This window comes from Pleurodeles waltl, chromosome 9 (genome assembly GCF_031143425.1).
Source record: "Pleurodeles waltl isolate 20211129_DDA chromosome 9, aPleWal1.hap1.20221129, whole genome shotgun sequence".
Lineage (NCBI taxonomy): Eukaryota > Metazoa > Chordata > Amphibia > Caudata > Salamandridae > Pleurodeles > Pleurodeles waltl.
The window spans coordinates 26,051,372-26,073,774 of record NC_090448.1 but is presented as its reverse complement, the minus strand read 5'-3'; the positions used below and the strand labels follow the sequence as shown (position 1 = coordinate 26,073,774).

At 44.2% G+C, this 22,403-nt stretch overlaps 1 protein-coding gene across 3 annotated transcripts in view; it reads right to left on the bottom strand.

Annotated features, from left to right (window-relative positions):
* LOC138258874 (uncharacterized) overlaps window positions 1-22,403 on the bottom strand; it is an 89,801-nt gene that overhangs the window by 12,113 nt on the left and 55,285 nt on the right. For all 3 annotated transcript variants that reach the window (XM_069206175.1, XM_069206176.1, XM_069206174.1), the window contains 2 exons: window positions 8,225-8,346; window positions 1,438-1,582 (listed from right to left, as the gene is read on the bottom strand). In XM_069206175.1, the coding sequence (XP_069062276.1) occupies window positions 1,438-1,582; window positions 8,225-8,299 (220 nt within the window). In that variant the 5' untranslated portion in view covers window positions 8,300-8,346. The remainder of the gene's footprint in view (window positions 1-1,437; window positions 1,583-8,224; window positions 8,347-22,403) is intronic.

Genomic DNA, 22,403 nt, shown 5'->3' with positions numbered 1-22,403 from the left:
TCAGATGCCCCAGGGAGTCCATCACCGGGGCCAAAATCTTTAAATAAGGGGTGGGGCCCCCCTCCTTAAGGCATGACTTGTCCCAGGAAGCCCACACCCGGGCCAAAATTTTGCAAAATGGAGAGGGGTACAGTGCGGCTCCCCTCTCGAAGCCTCTAAATGTCCCGGGTAGACCACCACCGAGGCCTATGTATGACAAAAAAAGCCCCCTCATTTTGCCCATTTCTAAGGGAAAATGCTTAAACTTTGATTCCAGCAAAAATGGCTTCAGGCATGTCACAGTTTGTCATAAATCCAAAATGTTAGCACTGTAATTGTTCATTAGAACACTGTGGGAAGCTGTTGTAGAACACTGGGGACTCAACTAACTGTTGGAAGTAAATGTTTTTTTCAAGTTATCAGACTTTATTACCACATGGCTGAGAAAGATAGTGTGAACGTATAGAAATTGTGCTGTGATTTTAGCTTCTGGAGCAACTTCCATAACCTCTATGAGAAAATCGTAAGAAAATAGTCTCTCAAATATGGGGTTCATTAAATCCTAGCCGAGAGTATTTTTCTTATGAGAACTCACCAGGATTTCTAAAATGAGTATTACATCACCGACATGTGACATATATTGTGGCCAAAATCTGTTATCCTACTTTAAATGTGCCCCTTTAGTGACCCTCAAAACCTGGTATTCACTATAATGAATTTCAATGGGGATCATGTCCCATAGTCCTGTAATGGCTGCCACAATATGTTGTTCATGTTGTGGCCAGCCACACAAGGGGAAGTTCATTTGGTACCCTCAAGCGCAGGCTCCCAGGATCAGAGTGTGCTCACCCTGTCCCATTATATATTTGTTTAATTAATTCTCAGAACCCTGGAGCTATGTCCATGAGTGTTGTAATGGCTGCCATATATATTGTTCTACTAGTAGCCAGCCAATAATGACTGACGACTAATCCCATTTAAAGTGGCCTTCTGAGTAAAAGGTGTAATATTTTGCCAAATTTGGTGTAATACCAGTCAGCCGTTGTTTTTAGTATCAGAGAGAAAGCTTTTATATGGGCATTAAAATCGTAATACCGCTTTTTCAAACTTTTTCCCCTTCATTCGAGCAATTTGGGTAAGATTTCAAAATTCACTTTTTCACACACTCCATGCCTACCTCAGCTTTCACTTCCCCTTTCTCCTCTCTGAAAGTTTGTTTTCTTCTGCATTTTCTGCTTTGATTGATCTTTTTCGTGTAAACACACATGCATATTTCCCACATGTTGGATAGGTAGATTGTTGCTATGTATAGTGCCTGCTACCCTCTGTGGGTTAGATTTGCACTTTATAAATATCCCCAATAAATGGATCATTAAATAAATCAATACAATCTCTTTTGATTTTACAAGGCTACTTTCAATGCACTGACTGCCCTTGGCAGGGTCATGGTCTTCTCACCTGGACAGTCCTGGCTGATGATTTCAGACCTGGCCCCATCCACTGTGGTCTCCTCACCCAGATCTTCTTCCAAGGCTTTGATGGTCTCCAGAAGATACTCCAGGCATTCACGCTCATCCTCGGTTAACCAGCGCAGGAAGTCCTCCTGGCAGTCACAATTGGAGAGGGATGATAACAGAAAGAGGCCATTAGTCTCCTTACTTCTACTTTTTGCTTGTTTTGATATATAAAACAACTTAGGACAGCTTATAACAAGAAGTTTTTCAGTTGTGAGTTTAACATGATTTATTCCACTATATTGGACACTTGTGTTCTAGAAGGAGGTAGTCACAATTGTAGGCCTTGTAATAAGAGTGCAGGGGCACACATAGGGGGTCAGTCTGACCCTGGCGGTCATGGACCGCCAGGGCCAACGACCGCGGACGCACCGCCAACAGGCTGGCGGTGCTTCCATGGGCATTCTGACCGCAGCGGTACAGCCGCGGTCAGAAACGGGAAACCGGCGGTGTCCCGCCGGTTTCCCGCTGCCCCAGGGAATCCTCCACAGCGGCGCTGCAAGCAGCGCCGCCATGGGGATTCCGACCCCCTTCCCGCCAGCCTGGTTCTGGCGGTTTTCACTACCAGAACGTGGCTGGCGGGAACGGGTGTCGTGGGGCGCCTGGGGGCCCCTTCAGTGCCCATGCCATTGGCATGGGCACTGCAGGGGCCCCCTAACAGGGCCCCACATAGATTTTCAGTGTCTGCGTGGCAGACACTTAAAATCGCGACGGGTGCAACTGCACCCGTCGCACCCCTTCTACTCCGCCAGCTCCATTCGGAGCCGGCATCCTCGTGGAAGGGGGTTTCCCGCTGGGCGGGCGGGCGGGCGGCCTTCTGGCGGTCGCCCGCCAGCCCAGCGGGAAACTCAGAATGACCGCCACGGTCATTTGACCGCGGTGCGGTCATTCGGCGGCTCCCGCCGGGCGTGCGGTTACCGCCGCCGGCGGGAGTCGGAATGACCCCCATAATGTGCAGATTTGTTGCACGGTTAATATTGCGGTTATCTCATGTCATTCATCCCAGTGGCGTAACGCAAAACAATAGGCCCATATCTCATAGGTAACATTGGCCTTGGGCTCAAGGAGGGCTTGAAGGGTTGGAGGCTAACCTGCACCGCAGGGGCTACAGGGGCCTCTGTTTTCCCCATGATGATAAGCAAACTCCATGTCTTTACCTGGCCTGGGCAAAATTTTAATTATGCTGGAGTAGTTTCCGTAATTACGCATTACTCTTGTGATGCCAAATTACGCAATTACGGCAGCTTGAGTAATTAATCAGGAGGGAATGGGGAAAAAATTGGAGCACAGGATCAACAAACTAAGAGAGAGCAAGTGACTGCTGGCTACTGCTGTTCATGTCCTGTAGCATTTACCTCTATTTTCTTAGAGCAAAAAGCATCCTTGAGCCCAATTGGGACACAAGTGCATATTTTCCACAAAGAAAAGAGCGCTACCTGCTGGATTACGCTTCTCACATGATTATACATGATTACGAGTAATTTTGATGTAGTTATGAGTAATAACACTAGAGAATTACGCCAGTTACGCCCACCCCTATTCTTTATGGTTCGCAAAGTAGAAAAAGACTGTGGATTCTTCCTGCTGAGTCTTCTCACAAGAGAAGAGATGTGGTCGTAAGTGAATCATTTTCAATGTAAAAAGTGATTTTCTTAACAAAGCAGGTCGCATTAGCCAATTGTTATTTTTGTATGTTTTAGAAAAGACCACCTTACGTTTAGATTATGACCCATTCTCAATACTTTCCAAGGTATCTCTTCTTTAGTCTAACTCTGCCAAGGGTGTGAGTGAGAGATGGGTCACGTAAACACTCTAAGGGCCAGATGTATCAAAAGTTTTTACCCATTGTATGTCTATGGGAAAATGTGTTCATACATATGGCTCTAAGACTTATTAAAAATGAAAAGATGGTTTTAGGGCCCTCAATATCCATTGTAATTGAGTAACTGGTTCTGGTGGGAAAGATGAGAATCCTCGAAAGGATTCTCATCCTCGACATACCCCACAACAGCCACATCTCCGCCCACCTGAGACACCTGCATTGGCTTCCCGTCAGCAAAAGGATCACCTTCCGACTCCTCACCCACGCACACAAAGCCCTCCACAACAAGGGACCAGAACACCTCAACCGCCGCCTCAGCTTCTACGCCCCCACCCGTCTTCTCCGCTCCACCAGCCTCGCTCTCGCCGCCGTCCCTCGCATCCGCCGCTCCACAGCGGGTGGGAGGTCCTTCTCCTACCTGGCGGCCTAGACTTGGAACACCCTCCCCACCATCCTCAGGACCACCCAGGACCACTCCGTATTCCGGAAACTCCTCAAGACCTGGCTCTTCGAGCAGCAGCAACCCCTTCCCCCTAGCGCCTTGTGACCCGCACGGGTGAGTAGCGCGCTTTATAAATGTTAATGATTTGATTTGAAGGCGGGTACAACTGAACTCGTCTCCTGCACCAATAGACATAGAGAACAGACTATGCACATCTCTAGCAAGGATAGAGGAGCATAGTTCATCCCTTGCCATAAAATGTAGGTCAAGTTAGACATATCTGGAGAGACTGAGGAAAGAATCGCCTCTGTAGAGGTTAGTCTGCTAAACTGAGAAATGATAATCCTTAAACTCCTTCCTGCCAAATGCAGCTGTTGGAAATAACCTAAATTAGAAAATAAGTTTTCATAAAACCTAAGCCTGGGATATTCCTCTTGTATGCACCAAGGCTCTTGTGCAACTATTTCAAAGCTGTTTTTTGCAATCGTTTGGAAATTTTCCTTTAAAGCATATCAATCTGTGTTGTTAGCAAGATTATCAAAAAAACACATTGGGAGAAAAGATCCATGTAACAAAACTGTGAAACCAACTTTTTAGGAGAATTATTGTCTTATCTTGAAGTTTGTGCAGATAATATGCTTGCAAATCCTTTTTAGCCGGAACTTTTGCCCATATAATGCAAAATTGTCAATCTTCACAATTTTTTGAAGTTGCAAAGAAGTTTGGCACTTCACAACACGTTGTTGACCTAATCCCAATTCCCGCCAGTTCTTGTCTGAAAAAGTACAATTTCCCCAACTGATCGCAAACACTGTTGGGTCCTACAGAAAAGGACAAGGGCCGGTCACCTTCAGTTTGCAGGAAATAAACTGCAGTGCTCGAGGTTTGTCTGGAACAGTCACAGGTTTTTGGTAGATTTCCACTGGATCACATGATCTGCTATATCATTAGTAGCATGGGCTTCTGCGGGGGGGCAAGGGTGGGCGCTTTAAACCCCTCTGTATTTTGTTACAGCCTGGTGTGCAGGCTCACAGTGCAGTGTAACACTATGACCGCTGCAGTGTTACCATGCCTGTACTAGTATGGCTGCGTCCCCAGCCAAAAACAGTATGGGGCGCCGCGAACTGTGGTGGATGGGTCACGGCGGGTGCCCCCCAGAAAACATTTCTGTGGGCGTCCATGTTAGGGGCAGCAGAAAACACGGTGTGCATACACAATGTCAAACTGTGCTCCAAGTCATTGAATTACAATCAATGTAAATAAAAACTAATTACTATATCACTCCCTCGCCTCCACTGTCAACCACAATTGCTTCCACATCTGAGTAAATTTAAAGTAATCCAACATAAATAGAAACCTTCCGCTTTGAAATGGGAATCTGCTTAATTCCAAGCTATGTTTATTTATAATATTGATCACCAGAGTATGGGTTTGTGTCTGTGAATTTTTCTTGTTAAACGGTGCCACACGCTTCAAAGCATAGGCGGCTTTCGATGCTCTTCCCCTGCCATGCGTGGCTCCTGGGGGAATGGAACGAAGATAAGCAGGGCAGATGTACAAAAATTACATTGGCAAAAACTGGGCACAAATTGCGCATTGACTTTTTGCTAATGGAAAATAATTCTGCAAATCAACCTGTGTACTAAGAGGTCAGTTCGCAAAAAATCCCATTCGGAGTGGGTCACAACCCAACTTCTCTCACTGTTCTTGAGGTAAGTGGTAAACTGCATCTCTCTCTCTGACTGGGAGCCCCCACAGGTTTGGTGGCCTCCCGGGCTCAGCAGACCAGAATATATGTGATTCCTTATTATTCTTTTTTTTTTTAATGTAGCCCGTTTTCCTTAAAATTGTACTTTAAAAAAAATGTTTAAGTGTTGGCATTGAGCCCTGGACAACTGCTCACTCACAAACTTTTTTTTTCTTTTCTACAAACAGAAAAGGAAATGGGCAGAGGAAGCCCTTTTGCGAGTGGTCTGTGACCTCCTTTGAGGATATGGTAACCTATCAATGGTTTGAAATGAAGTATGTGGTCACAAACCATTGACACATAGCATTCTGAATCACGATTGGAAAGAGATGCCCTAAACATTGATAATGGGCCTCATTACGAGCCTGGTGGTCTAATGACCGCTAGGGTCGTGGTGGCAGTCGGACCACCACCAAAGCAGCAGTCGGACCACCACATTACAACCGCGTCAGTAGTGCTGCGGTCAGACCGCCAGCACTGCCACTTTTCGTTGATACAACAGTGGGGCGGTGCTGTCGGTCCTAATCTGCGAGGGCAGTGCTGAAAGGAGTGCCGCCCTGGGGATTACGATCCTCTTCTCCGCCAGCGGTTTCCTGGCAGTAGCACCACCATGAAACGGCTGGCAGAGATGCCTGCTTTGCTTGCAGACAGTGAACATTGCGACGGGTGACTCTATTACGAGCGGGAAACTCGTAATGGAGCTGGCGGGGAGGCAGCCACACTGGCGGCAACCTACCCATCGGGACTTCTGCGGACGGGCTTTTCCGTCCGCCGAAGTCATAAAGAACCACTATGTGTGCATTTCTAAACAATTTTTGCGATTCAGTGACCACTTACTGAGTCAGAAAATAGGTTTAGTACATACCTTAAGGCCATTTAGCAGTCACAAACCCTGAAATTTAGCAAAAGGCAGAGCTTTGTAAATCAGTGTTCCAACAGTAAATTCATTCTCTAAGAGTTCAATCTTCACCTGGTGAAGACAGAGAAAGTAAACACACAATGGCGCTCAGGTTTCTGATCTGGTAAAAAAAGTCTACTTTTTGGAAGTCAGTCATAAAACAATTGAGCAGTGGTAGGACAGGAGGAAGACATTACTGAAGTTTAGCTGTTCGGGCTGCACCAGTGATCTGCCTGGCACCAGAGAGAATGTCCTCTTGTGAATTATGAAAGCACTTACTTTGGTTAAGTCTCACAGCAGTTGAAGTGAGGCAGGAAACTCCCTATGGATGCACAGATAAAGGGTCTTCTTTCATTGGCTGACTCGTGAAGTCATCTCCCAGAACTGCAAATAATGTTCTGAAGTTTGTTAATGTTTGGCTGAGTTTTATTGAGTTGTATGATAATTCCTATAAAATATTTTTGGGATGTAGATTTCAGCCCCCTGGGGTCCCTCCCTTTGCTGTTTTTCCTTTCCACTACACCTAATTTTTTCCATTCTCAGTAATTCCAACAGCAAATAGTGGTGTACACCATGCACACTGACTGGACAACATTTTGTCAAAATAGTGGTCATAATCTATGGCATAATAAAATTATGCCCTGACAAATGTTGTTCCATGTCATAAAATTATATTAAAATGTTGTTCCATGTATTTGTGATATTTTGTGTTTGTTGTTAATATTTGCTGTTGTCAGTCCTGCTGCCAGGACGTCAGGAGAATGAAGATTTTCCCTGTCTGGTCCATTAATACAATGCAACTTATTTAAGGAAAATCAAAAATGGCCATTACATGCAAGAAGAAATCTCTGAAGATTTTACTGCTTGTTTCTCAAAATAACTTTTTATTTTGTGTTTTTTTTCCAAATAAACAAAAAGAAATGCCCTGTGGCCACCAAACCCTGGCAGCCATCTGACATTAAAGTTCTGCCAGAAGGGCTTCAACACCAGTGGGGGAATCAAATAAGTTTAGGATACAAGTATGGCTAAACATTTCACTTCGTGCAGTGAAGCTGCTTTTCGTGCAGACCTGCAATGAACTAAGGGCGTGATTTAGATCTTGACGGACGGGGTTACTCAGGGCCTGATATAGAGTTTGGCAGAGGGGTTACTCTGTCACAAATGTGACGGATATCCCATCCGCCATATTAAAATGGTCATAGAATATAATGGACTCATAATACGGCAGAAGGGATGTCGTCATGTTTGTGATGGGGTAACCCCATTCGCCAAACTCTAAATCAGGCTCTCTCACACAAACTTGATGGATATTCCGTCCGTCATATTACAATGACCATAGGATATAATGGACTTGTAATACAGCGGATGGAATAACCATCATGTCTGCGAGAGAGTAACCCGCCCGCCAAGATCTAAATTAGGCCCTAAGTTTAGTAAGTCTTGACCTACACTTAGGCCCTCATTACAAGTCTGGCAGTCTTCAGACCACAAGAAAAGAAAACAAGAAAACAAATTAAATGAATCAATGTTTGTAACATATTGGAAACCGAATGTTCCTGAAAACATGGGAACTCACAAGCTGCAATAATGCTGTCTACAACAAAATATGAGAAAAGCCAGAAGGGGCTACACTTCCTTCAAAAGCACCTCTAAGTGCAATAAACATTTGCTACGAAAGGGACACGTATACATGCAGTTGGAAAAAACAAAATACCTTAATAAATCCCAGCCCTGAAATCCCTTACATTTGCCATTTTTTCAGGTCCATTTACTGTCCGATACTGATACCTGTGGAGATAGGTGAATGTAGGGTATACTCTACCTCCAGTTCTGCCTTGGTGGATGAGCCGTCGCCCCTCACGTTCTCCACAATCTCCTTGTTTGCAGCTCCATCCATGGTGTCCCTTTATGGCATCCACTCTACCTCTGTCTCATGAAATCTGGCTGTGAGATGGAACCAACAATGATCACTGGTTATGAGAGGAGTGAGGATGCAATCTCTTAACGCAACGATGTTTAAGACCAGCACAGCATTTTAAAGGGACCATTCAGTGTAGAGAAAGGCCTGTCCTAGTCTGCTAGTCCTGCATCCCCAACAGTAGATGCTCTAGAACTTGGATTTGTTGATGTCAGCTGGGATTTTGAGATGTATAGCAACAACATTCACTAAACTGCCCCTTTAACTAGGCACTTTACAGGCATGTTATTGTGAGATTATTGTTGCCCAATCTTGTGTGGTTTAATTTTTAGATGTTTATATATGTATTTTACTCAGTCTACTTTTACTTATCTCGCTGTTTTTTTCCACATTTTAATTTTTAGTTTGTAAAACTAAAGTCACAGTTTTTTCAGAGCATCAAACTCTCCAGCACTGCTGTGAAAGAAAGCATTAAATAAAAGGTGGAATTACAACTCTCCTAACAGTTGTGACTTCAAGTGGTCGATAATGGAGAACCATCAAACACTTCACTTCTCTGCTGGTTGATCAGTTATTGTAAATCCTGGTCCTTGTGTCGTGATAGGAAAAGTGCAAAGTGGGCAGCTAGGATCCTCTCTATGAGAGGCCTAAGCTAAATGCTAATTTGTAAAAATATAAAAAAATAATAGTAATAAATGAAAATCCACGTTCCATGTTACTTTCAAGTACCAAAATATTTATGGCAGCCCTTGTTCCAAAACTGATTACATTTTAAAAGTATGCACACCAAAAGGATCAAAACATAGCAACATGAAATACAAATATGTCATGCTTACCTAATCAAAATTCTAATGTTCCCAACATCATGCTTCTCCCCCCTCACAAAAAACAACCAAAAATAAATGAAACAGAGGGACTGATTTATTGTTTAGTGGACATGGTACTTCGTTGCAGTTGTGAAGGAGTACCCTGTTCATCAAACTGATGGTCTCTGTGCCCTATTTAGGGTAGAGAGCATTACCAGCTTACCGATGATGGCGCTTTCATTAGCTTAGTCGACTGAATGTGTCGTCAAACGGCTTGCGGAGTAAGGCTCTGTTGGAGGAAGGGCATTACACTATCCGCCCAACTTAGCGTAGACCATGTGATGTCCTTTTTCTGTCATCACCATCAGTTGAGGGACCAAAAAAAACAATGATACCCAACCCGTCCTCACCCTCTGCATCCAGGGAAAAATCCTCAATTGATGTGGTGGTCTTTATTTTCTGTTTGTTTTCCAATAACAAGCTCTCACTTTAAGAGTTTGTTTTTGAAAAACAAGACATTGTTAAAGGTTGGATGAACAGCCATCAAAACAGATAATAGCCGTCCATATCCACTAAACCTTTGTACTTCGTACCTTTTTGTACCTTGTCAGGAACCACCAGTATGGAAGTTCCTATCAAGGTACAGAGATCATTGCTGGGCCAATAGTGATCATCAAATTTGGCAGATGTTAGTCTCTCAGGGTGGTAAACATAATGTTCTCTGTCACCCTGATGGACAGAGTACCATCTGCCAAACTCAACACAGTAGAAAGTTGAAAGGATGAAAATGTAACCAGTAACATAGTCCTTAAGAAGCGCAGGCCATGTAATTAAGAGTCCCAATCTTCCCAAACTTGCTTGCAGTTTCGCTCTTCCACGGTTAAATGAGAATCACCACATATCAGGCTTGCAGATTAGCTTGCTGGTCACCAGCTTTATGCTCTTCTTGCATCCAATAGAGACATCTTAGGACACCCCATAACTACCATCCTTTTCCTGAATCTTCTCACCACAAGCGCAGCCGGACTCATCCTCCACGCAATCAAACCTTCTCAGACTCTGTTCCATAAAGTCGCTGGAACCATTCCTCACGTTCTTAGATTTGGCTAATCTACTTATGTGCCATACCTTACCATCACTCATCCTCACAGAGTTGGTTAGTACTCCCACAACCATCAAAGACCTGTAGAACACTTCTGTTTCTTTTTCCCCTGTGCCTCGTGTTTTACTCATGCTAACACACATTTAATTCAGGAGCAACAACATCATGACAAGAGTCAAGTATTCCTTGCAAGTACCTGAGGAGTGATCTACTATCCTCAGCCACATGCAGTTTCCCTAAGGCTTTTCTGCTTTTAAATTCAGACGCAACTGTTCTATATCCCTAAACTGAAAATGTAACAACTTCTTGACAAGAACTCCTACAAATATATCTGCCCACAAGTTTATTTGGTAAGGCAAAACAGCAGAGCGTAAGAAACAATACAAATATGTCAATCTTATCTAACACTATTCCATTGTACCCGACATTAGAAGGGACTTACATCATTTCTTAAGTGCTCCCCACCCATGCTGTCAAATGTTGGTGTCACTAAATATTTAAGGGCCTGATTTAGAACGGACGGGTCACTCTGTCGCAACGGTGACGGATACACCATCCACCGAAATTTTAACTGCATTATATTCAATGGGATTTCCATCACCATTGTGACGGAGTAGTGGGCGGGGCATCCGTTACCATTGTGACGGAGTAGTGGGCGGGGCATCCGTCACCGTTGTGACAGAGTAGCCCGTCCACTGAGTTCTAAATCAGGCCCTTACGCTGCCTAGTCTTGATGCCACCTCAAGTCTCTTTCTTTCAGCACCCTACACTTCCTCTTTCTTGAACTCACAGATACACCCGCTGCCTAATCTTTATTCCACTCCAAGCCTCTTCCACCACCATCCACATCCTTTCTTTTTTTCGCAATTGTGTGAGGTCTTTTTCATTCCTGCTTCATGCCTTTGCCACTGTTTTCCTATCTTTACCTGCCCCCTTCATGACTTTTTGTTTCATGCTCTGGACCCAAGTCTGATGATGAAATATAAGTCCTGGGCCCCAGAAATAAGTGCCTGTGCCCTCCACCTGAAAAACACTGGCTGAAATTAAACACTGGATAAAAAGATGCAGTGCACAGTTAGGGCACAGAGTTAGGAATCAACATGTGCCCTGTGCAAATCAACCCAGACCTCTGCTGTAATTGGTCAACACAAGGAAAAGAGAGAAACCCTCTTGGGCAGAAACCTACATTTTCACAAAGCAACGAGAATGGATTTGGCACTAAATAAATAAAACAGATTATTGTTGCTAGTAAGTCAACGAACACAAGAACGCAGTGTTCCTTCCTAAATAGGTCACCCAGATGCCTTGACAATGGGGATCCATTTCTGAGAGAACCACTCAGAAAATATTTTCTTGTCCTTCTGAAAACATTGTAGGCTTATACTGCAGGAATAGGGTGATCCATGCTCCCTCCGATTCACAGGTTGGTGGAAAATCTGAACAATATTTATTTATTTTATATTTTAGCAATTTAGATGTTTACATAACAGTAGTTTCATGACAGTGGAATTTATAGACTGATATATATATATATATATATATATTTATATATATAAAACTATATGTAGCGCCTGATTGAGAACTCAGCAGATGGGTTCCTCTGTCACAACGGTGATGGATATCCAGATTTTGGTGGACAGATATCCCTCACTGTTGTGACAGAGTAACCCATCCGCTGAGTTTTAAATCAGGCCATTAGACCCACAGCCGCACAAAATAAAAAAATAGATCCATCTGATTGGCCAAGTGGCCCTGTTTTCACATCAGCCAACTCACTTCTGAAAGGTTCTTGCGAACTCCTGCAGGAGGGCGTACTGTGATTGGCTGGCCACACCATGAAGAGAAATCTTGTGGTTGCCATTTGAGGACAACGGGTTGCCTGCCCGGTTTGGACACAGGCCGAATCCCATGTCCAGCAGGGGTTTTGCTGCCTGCGGGGTTTGGCTTCCCACATGGGGTTCGACTCAGAGTTTGGCAGAAGTCCAGCCCCTGTGACCAACCCCAGATCATGCATGGCCTTTGGCCGTGCACGTCGAAGAGTTGGTGTTACTTGCGGTAGTAAAATATCAGTTTATATTAAAAAACCCTTGCAAATATATGAAAAAATAAAGGTTCAAGTGATGTTTTAAACAAACAAAACCACTGAAATTCACCAGTTATATCTCAACTATCTACAACTTGTGCTCTAATTTAACTATATCTCGTGCCCCTGCCATGCATAGTGTTATCATCAATGATGTTGCAGTAATATTATCAATGGTGACATAGAACAAGTCATGAGTGATGTAATATGTGACGTAATTATCCGTGCAAGGTGACGGTGTGAGTTATAGTTAATTTAGGGCACGAGTTATAGTTAGCTGAGATAATTATAAGAGGTGAATTTCATTGGTTTTGTTAGATTAAAACTGTATGTTTTAGTGGGGATCTTCACCCAACTATAACATCCCCTTAACCTTTCCGTGAATTTCTAAGGATAGATAGATAGATAGATAGATAGATAGATAGATAGATAGATAGATAGATAGATTATAGTGAAAATATATAATGTAGCAATTTAGAAACCATAAAACACTTACAGGTGAATAGAATATGCATAGCCCATAGCATACACTGGGGTTAAAAATGTCTGATACAGGACTTGTTACGAGACTTGCAGCGAGAAGAGGTTATTCACTTTAGGGAGTGGTTTAGAATGCTAATTGCAGACAGACTAGAGTTCTGCACCTTAGGCTGACTTCTTGAGAAGAAATGTCTTAGTGTGTTTGTGTCCTTAAAACCTGATGTTTCAAGGAGAAAGTTGTGCTTGTTCCAAGTAGGTGGTGCTCACGATGATGGTCAATTTCTGGGCAATGTCCTGGGGGCTACCACAAACATGGCTTTAGGTATGATCTAGCTGGTTTTAAGATGTCTCCTGCTGTGATGGGGAGCTAATACATTGCGTACAGAGTAGGTGAGACATGGTTGAACTTTGTAGCGCCTCTAACCAGCCCTGCTGCTGCTTGGAAGGCAGCTTTGGGGGAGAGGGTGCAGTTTAGGAAGTCATGTAAGTTGGAAGCTTCCTTGTCCAGTCTCAACAGTACACTAGATTGTAGTGGTTTGTAATCTGTATTAGGGATAAAAGATTTAATTTCATGGGGGAGCCTTGGTTGAACTTAATGTGTCATTGCAGTGACGTGTGTTTGGGGCTTAAGGTTTCTTTTTAATTTATGTTTATTTAAGTTGAGATATTGTACCGACTATTGGATTAGAGTCTTGCAGTTTAACACCATAAAACCCGTAATTGAATCAGGTTAGTGGGGTTAACTAGAAGGCCTCTGTTTTTAGTGTGTTGAGCTTCAGACGTTGATGTGACATCCAGGTTGGAATGCTTCATGCATTCTGTCATGAATTGAACATCTTTAGTGAAGGAGATTTTTAGAGAAAGTTGGGTGTCTTCTCTGTAAAACCGCTGTTAGATATTAGAGTAACAGAGTGGAGACAAGAAGCTCCATGTGGAGAATGATGAGGTTAGGAGGAGAATATAACTTTTTGTTCCTCTTTTTGGATTGTAACAGGGTTAAAGAGGAAGTTACATCTTTTTATATACTGACTCCAGTTTTCCAAATATGATGAAAACCAAGTGAGGTGAACACCATTCTCACCTTGAGGATTTTCAGGAGGGCAGTGTAGTTTCACTAAAGAGGCAGAATTTACCTTTATCAAAATGCAGAGAGCATTAATTGCTACTTTTTTTTCGCGGCCAGAACTTTTTATACATATAGCAAGAATGGATTTTGAGCCAGCCCCTTGCTCATGATTGGACGGCTTTGTTGCCTATCTCAGTTATTTCCTCTTGATTTGATGGTTTTCTTCTCTATTGTTGTGTTTGTTCCACTCAGGAGCATTTCAGTTTTATCTTATAGTTGATGGGTATCATACCACTGCTGACGTTGCTTGCACTGCAAGTAGTTGTTCTTTTCTTCTAGGTACTCCATGTAGGTGCATGTGCTTTCTTCCTGGTGTGTTGCTTCCCCCTTCACATTGCCTGTACCGCACTTGCTGTCCATGTTGTTAAGCTGATCCATTTTTTGATTAAACATTTTTTAATATCATTTTTATCATCAGGCATCCTTTTTAAAATGGGTATTTACTCATTTCAAAATGGGCACTCACATGTACATGCACATGCAATTAGCACAAAAATGGGACTGTGTTATTTGAAGAAAGCCATTCAAATATGGCTGCTCATTGCATGCACATCCACCACATCCATCTTTGAAGGGGTTTATCCAAATATTATAAAGCATTCAAAGAAAGCACACATTTTTCTAAAGCTATGTTTGCTTTGTAATGTGTAAACATACCAATTAAAAGATTGCGACCATGGGTTGGCGTGCATACACTGTGGCAATGATACTCAAAAAAAGGTTTTGCTGCCAAGACCTATTACATTTGCCAGTGTTTGTCCAAATTGTAGTCTTCGTATAGCATTCTGACCTAAAGTCAGATGAGAGCTCATACAGTAGACTGATTTTTCTCAATGACGCCTTTGAACTTGGTCTTCACAGACCTCTCTACGACTTTAGCTAAGAAAGTGTTTTGCTTTTCACTAATGACTGAGTTGAAATACTCTTGCACTGACAAAAAATCTCTGGAATGCACTTCTTAGCCCAAAGAGGACATTTATTATTTCACTATGCAAGGTTCCTAAAAGTAGATTAGCAAGTTGAAAGCACATGTTTAAAAATAGTCACAACAATAAAATGAAAACATACACAACTGATTCTCCACTGCAACATACACAGCAAATATATGTTTCTATATTATAATGCAAAGCAAATAATGAATAAAAATGCATCACCGTAAGGCCTGTCAAGTGCTTCATCTTTCTCCTGCTAGAAAGCCAATGACCCTGTTCGACTGCGAGAAAAAGAGAGATCTCTACCCTCACGGGAAATATATATTAGGCATCCAACGTCTGAATCCTGACTGAGGTCTCTGAATCTCCTACTGTCGAACTGGGTCTCTTTTATATCTTAAAAAAACGAAGGAGCTTTCTGGAAAAAAACCCTCAAGTAGCGCATGAAGTATTCAAACATGCTGGCTAGTTTAGGTATGATTTGAAAATAACATGTTGGGATTTGGCCACAATCCCAAAATGTCGAGTCAAAGCAAGGTCATTCCCTGCCGTCTGAGTACATTCTTATCAGCCAAAGCCCTTGGCGGGAATTAATACGAAAACAAGACAGAATGCACAGTTTACAATGTGGAAAATTACGGGCATCCTTTAACATGGCAGTGTCTAATGCTACGATAAAGTCAATAGGCAGAATGAAGCTAAGGCTAAACGGAACACAAAATGGAGTCTGTAACTGGTGAACACTGGAAAGTTAGGCCAGGTGCAAAATGGTGCAACATGAAGTCTGTGGTCAAAACACACATTTCACTACAGAAGGGAAGTTTAAAGACTGCACAACAACTGTTCAGATACGCGGGTGCAACCCATTTTTTTTTTAGCAAAGGGGAGACCTGGACTCATTTTAAGTTTTCTCAGAATGGTAGTTTCAGAGGGGCTAATTTGGTCAAGACATGTGGTAGGACAGGTTTTGAGAAATGGGAGGAGTGTTAGTCTTGAACTTTTTGTGAGGTAGCATTGCAGTCCTGGGATTTCAAGAGTTGCTTGAGTAAGAGTTCTATTTTCTTCAGCTTCTCTACAAAAAAGTTAGGAAACTCCTCACATCTTGCGTTGGTGTCTGCAATTTCTCTGATTTGGGGTTGTTGCATGATCTCAAAAATCTTTGTCTTGTGCTTTTTTATCAGGGCTACCTCCCGTTTTATTATATAGATAAGCTTTGACGTTAATGTTGAAGTCGTTTAGTCTGAAGTTGTGCCAGGTGTGCCACTGAGGGATTTTGATATCAAACTGGTTCTGGTATTTAGAGAATCCATGATCTTTTGTTTTTAATCATTTATTTGTTTTTAGGGACATTTGTCCATCAACCCCCTTCACCTTTTTTATTGTGCTAGGAAGTGAGTGACTTTCTGGGATGGAGAGATAGAAAGTAGTGTGTATGCTGCTTGTGAAGCTCGCATGGGATTATCAATGCTCCTCAAATTTCTTATCAAAGCTTGGGTCTTCTGGGCTGCCCAACTTTTAAGGAGTGGAGAGAGAAAAAGATGAGGAAATAGTCAGATCAGTCTACCATGGCTGAAGTATCAGTCATGATCCTTCATTCATTCATAATGGGGAAGTCTGGAGTGACCCCTTTTGGGTGTATGGTAGTAGGACATTATAGAATGAGACCAATAGCCAGTAAAACTGAGGAAAAGAGAGATGTGGTGGTTTCTTTTTCATCTCTCAAGTGGAGGTTAAACTTGCCTAGGAAGATGTTGCTTGAGTGATTAAAGATCCAGTGAGAAGTTTCATTGATTGCTCTACAAAGGATCTGCTGTCATCGGGAAGCTGAAAGATGACATGGAGCTAAAGTCCATCAGAGTTGAATTTTTAACTTCAGCTGAGGCTCATAGCTCGGGGTGGGTGAAACTCATAGAGTTTCACTTTGTGGACTTCCTTGGAGTTACATGAAAACTCTGCGAGATTCTGCGGAGTTCTGTGAATAGATGGAAACCAGCACATTGCACTACTTGTGCTGATTTATAGCACCGGAGGCTCGTTCCGCGCTGAAAAATCAGCTCGAATGGTACCACGTGGCTTGCCAAAGGGCACTTCTGCTCAAGCTGACTTGAGTAGATTTTCTACTTGATCAATCAATCAGTGCTTGTATAGCGCAACTAGTCACACGTTAGGGTCTCAAGGCGCTGGGGGGGAGGGAAAGTGTAGAGTTTACCGGTGAGGTGGTTCTTAAAAAAGCCATGTCTTCAGTTCATTTGTGAAGCTGAGGAGGGAGGTGGTTTTGTCTGATGTGGAGAGGGAGGCCGTTTCAGGCGGTGGGTGTGGGGTCTGCGAGGAAGGGGGCGAGTCTCACTCATTCCACGAACTTGGCCAGCGTAGAGGAATTTATCACCCACTCCTACTCATGGTAAACTAGAGAACTGATCAGATTTCTTTGAATTTTACATTTATGCATTTTTGTAAAAAAGAAAAAATACGTTTAGCTGTCACCTGTTTTCATGTGCTTTTCTGACAGATGATAAAGTGTCCCAATGGGACAAGCAGGTCTCACACTGATTGAAAGGAGTTGAGAGAGTATGGTGTACTAGGCTAGTGGGGGTGACCTATGTTTTATTTCTATCAGATTGTCTAGGTCGGTACGTTTGCTCTTTTCCCTGAGCCCTCAGCTTCGGGCATGGAGTGGACCCATTGAGGGCTATTCATCCTTGAGCCTTATTCTCCTATCAGGTCTTGAATGCACATGAGGGTCATGGCTCTGGTAGGATGTGAATCAGTGGTCTTGAGTGGTTTAGATTTCAGCATGTGTTCAGAAAGGATAACTGAGGGGTATTACAAGAGATGGTGATTCTGCGTGTTTTCTTGAGAGGCCACATCTGTGGATGTCCATTTGAGGTTTGTAAATAGCAATCTTGCGGCGTGCCAGAGGGCGCTGCTGCTCGAGTAGATTTGAGGTATGGTGATGGAAGGTACGGTGTTAAGGATTATTTATGGGATAGAACACACAGTTTTTCTGTTTTTACCTTTTCATGTGAGGTAGCTGTTGTTTCTTGGAGGTCATGTAGTTGGGAGGTAGGTGGCAGACACTGTGTTATAAGGGACAAGTCTCCTCAGTGTTGTAAGAGAGGCTAGTTCGAGCAATGTTTTGAGTTCTGGTGATAATGAGGAAAGAAATGTTAATGTCATCTGCAGAGAGTATTAACCACTGTTGAGTGCCTGCATGCAGTTATGTCCCCCAGTTGAGTGAGGGAATCTAATGAGGGGAAGGGCCATTAACAGATATTAAAGCCCAACAGCGTGTATTAATAAGACTGTTAGCATCTGTCCCCATTGTGCCACCAACTTTCTTTGTCTGGTCCATGCCCCTGCCAGTGTAAGTAGAATAGAAGCGAACAACAGTAGTTAGGGCCAGTATTCCGTGCAATCTTATTGGCTAACCCACTGTCAGTATTCCACACAGGGCTCCAGTACCAGGAACCGGTAATAAAGTCTCCGCTTGGAAACACTGGCCGACATAGCTATTGCAGAAGTAAATGGAGAGTGGCAATGTTACTATGAGCTCTTCCACGTTCTTTTGTGCTTGGTTTCCGTGAGTCTTCTGGCAGGAAAAAAATATTTTAATTGCATGAAGCAAGGGGGTTTCAGCATCAACCTAAATCCATGCTTGATCTAAAATGTACAGTGTCATCAACACCGTATTATTATTTTTTTTAATCCCCATGTTTTAACCAGGGCCAAGATGCCATTGGTCCTGTTTCTAACTATGTTGTTGTATGATCCCTGCTATTCCAGGCCCTTCAGAGCCTCTCCTGGTACACACCATACTCAGTGACTTCCATTGTTTTGCCATCTTGGGAGTAGGAATGTGGGGCTAGATGTACGAAGCATCGGGCTGTTTGCAGCCGGTAAAATGCTTTTTGGCATGTACCAACCCAATTTGCGAGTCGATAAACAGGGTTGTGTCCCTTCCTAATAGCAAGTTGCACTGGTATGTAGGAATATTTTGCGACCAGGAATGCAGTTGCAAAATATTCGCAGTTACCACCAACTTTAACTTGGTTGTAAGCCATTCTCAAATGGAAAGGAGTCCCTGAGGGACCTCTTCCCTTTTGTGAATGTGGGCTCCAACATTTTTTACAGCAGACAGTGTTCCCATGGTCCACTGCCCCCTCTAAAAAAATGAAAAGAAAACTTTTCATTTTTTGTTTTTGAAATGCATCCCGTTTTCCTTTAAGGAGAAGGGATGCATTTTTTTTGTTTAAACTGCTTTATTCACATGGTGGTCTTCTGACCCCGGCAGGCCACTATCCCTGTGAGTGCGGCCATTCTCAAGTGGGTCGCAAATTGTGACCTGTCTCATGAATACTACTGATGCATGGGCCAGATGTAGGTAGGTTAAAATTAGCAAGTCGGAAATAGCGATTCAATGTGAATCGCTATTTCCGACTCGCAAAATGAAATCCAAGAAATAATTGCAACACCAATTTGCGAGTCGCATAGGTGATGCACCGCAATTTGCAACCTCGCTAAAAGCGAGGTCGCAAATTGCGAGAAGGGTGTCGCAAATTGCGACTGACTCGCAAATTGCCTGCAGGTGCTACACAACAGTTTGGAAACCCACTTCCTGGCTCTTGGTGATGACATCAGAACCAGGAAGTCATCAAATACACCTGGGAGGAGGGAGGACCACACCCTTTCCAAACTGCTGTGCCACACCCAGGAGAGAGGAGCTGCTGCTACAATGGAGGAGACAGGCAGTGCTGGAAGGAGAAGGAAGGTTACATTTTCTGATAAAGAGCTGGAGGTGCTGACAGAGGAATGCTGCCTGCACCACAACCAACTATTTGGGAAGGAAGCCATGAGTGTCCCAGACACTCAAAAGAAAATGATATGGCAGCAGATCCAGGAAAGGATAAATGCCATAGGGGTGAGCCACCGCACCCTTGAGGAAATCAGCAAACGGTGGTATGACCTGCGCTCTACGACGAAGGAGAAGGTTGCAGAGCGGCTGAGAGAGATGAGGGGCACCGGAGGAGGCACATTCACCGTCCCACCACCCACAGCCATGGAAGCAATGGTCGAGCAGACCCTGGAGCCAGAGGCCATCATTGGAATGGGAGAAGTGGACAGTTCTGCGCCAGGGACATCCAAAAGTGAGTACCATGAGATATGCTTTGACACCCACAAATGCAGTATACACACTCTCCCACTACACAGCAGCAGGCACCACCACAGTAGCTCCATTCCAGTCTAGCAACCTCTAGAATAGTGCATTATGTAGTACATTAGTCAGAATATAGGCAAATGTTTATTAGGAGGCATAAAACAGATGTGGGAGACTGACAGTGTATCCCCTATGTCCCACAGGTCTCCCACAAGACACCCCCAGCAGCGACACCAGGCAGGGAGGAGAGCATGGGCCAGAGACACTGCAGGAGGCTGCTGGTGAAATTGCTGGGCCCAGCAGGACACCACCAGGGTCCATAGAGGAACAACCACAGGACATGGGGGCAGCTGACACAACCCCAGGGCCCAGCCCCACAGAGAGGCAATCAGAGGCAGCAGCAGGACGAATGCGCAGACGCCGGTGCAGAGATCTAGCAGTGCCCCAGGAGGAGGTAGGGGAAGCAGACTTCGCAGGATTGGAGGCATCCATCATCCATGGTCAGCGCCTGCAAAATAGACAATTAAGGACAATCACAAGAACCCTCAACAGGATGCAGAGCAGCATGACCAATGGGCTGGCTGATGTGAACAGTCAGTTCACCAGGATGAACGATCATTTGGGGGATCTCACACAGGCCATCCGCCAACTGGTAACAGAACTAGTGGCAGACCGACAGTATGCAAGGCGCAGGGAGCACCACACAGTGGCACGATTTGACCGCATGGCTGCATCCATTGGGCGTCTTGCAACCAATACAACTGGCCTGTCTAGACGGACAGTAAGCCTACAAGTTGAACTTGGGCACTTTGCTGGCGATGTGGCGCAGGGACTTGGCTGCATCAGCCAGGCTGTGGACCTGATGGAGAGTAGGCAGGTGGCAAGGGGCACAGGGGAGACCTCTCAGGACAGTGAGGAGGGGTCTACAATAAGTAGCGTGTCTGCCAGTGAGTCCTGTGTGCTACTGAGTGGTAGTGCACGGCAGGGGTCAGGGGACCCACCAGTGATTAGCCATGCTGGGCGCTCAAGGAGGAGGGTGTGAGCCACCATACAGCACTATTCATGAGGTTCATGACGTATAATGTGTTCTCATCACATTTGGACAATTACAGACTGTGACAGACAGCACTTTTCTTTCCCCATATAGTTTAGAAATAAAAATGTTTTGTTTGTGTGACTACACAACTGGGCTATGTGTGTCTGACATTAGTGAGTGTGGTGACGGTTGCCATGTACCTGCCAAAGTATTGGGTTGTAATGTGGTTCCGTCTCTGTCTGCCTTGATTTGCAATGCTTCTATCCCCAAGCTGTCGGTGTGGTAGCTCTTGCTCCTCATCCTCCGTGTCTGTGTCTTCAGGAGTGAGATGTAGCCCACGCCTGGTGGCAATGTTGTGTATGATGGCACAGGCGGCGACAATCTTGAATGCTGTTTCTGGGGCATACTGGAGTGCCCCTTCACTTTTGTGGAGGCACCTGAATCTTGCCTTTAACATGCCAAATGTCCTCTCGATGACAGTTCTGGTCCGCCGATGGGCACTGTTATATCGCCTCTCGTTCTCATTGCCAGGTGTTAGGTACGGGGTGAGTATCCATGGTCTTAGAGCACATGCACTGTCACCTGTTTGCCAAAAATAAGCAATGTTAGCAGGGCATGGATGGTTTCCACAGTGACCTGTATGTAAGGCTTCAGGGTGTAGTCACCAATACCTAATAGATATCCGTCTCCAAACTCCCCACGTTCTAGGCGTCGGTGTTTCCCAGTGTGCCTGAATATGTATGAGTCATGTGTACTCCCTGGATATTTAGCTACAATGGCAGTAATGACATTATGGGCGTCACATACCACCTGGATGTTTAGTGAGTGGGTACATTTCCTATTGCGGAACAGATATTCCAGATTTGCAGGAGGGCAGATTTCTATATGTGTCCCGTCCACACACCCTATTACATGGGGGAAGTTGGCAATTCTGTAGAAGTCCAACTTGGTGCTGTTAATTTCTGCCTCATTCCTGGGTAGGTATATATATCTGGACATGCGTGTGAGTATGGCATCTAGGAAACATCTGAAGAATCGTGAGAGTGCCCTTTGGGATACCCCACCTGCAACAGCAATCACCCCTTGATAGCTACCCGAGGCGAAGAGGTGCAGTGAGTATAGCACTTGCACATGTGTAGGGATGGCGCTGCCGCGCATTGTCTGTCGTTCAAGCTGCGGATTGAGTAGTTCAATTAATTCTAAAATTGCTGCACTGCTGAGTCTATATTTATCATAAATCTCCTCTGTTTGTTGGAATAGTGTCTGCCTGGTTCGGTATATCCTCTCCTGTCTCTGCCTCCTCCTCCTCCTCTGCTGGGCGGCGTGGACTCTCCTCCTCCGTGCAATCACGTACAGTTCAGCC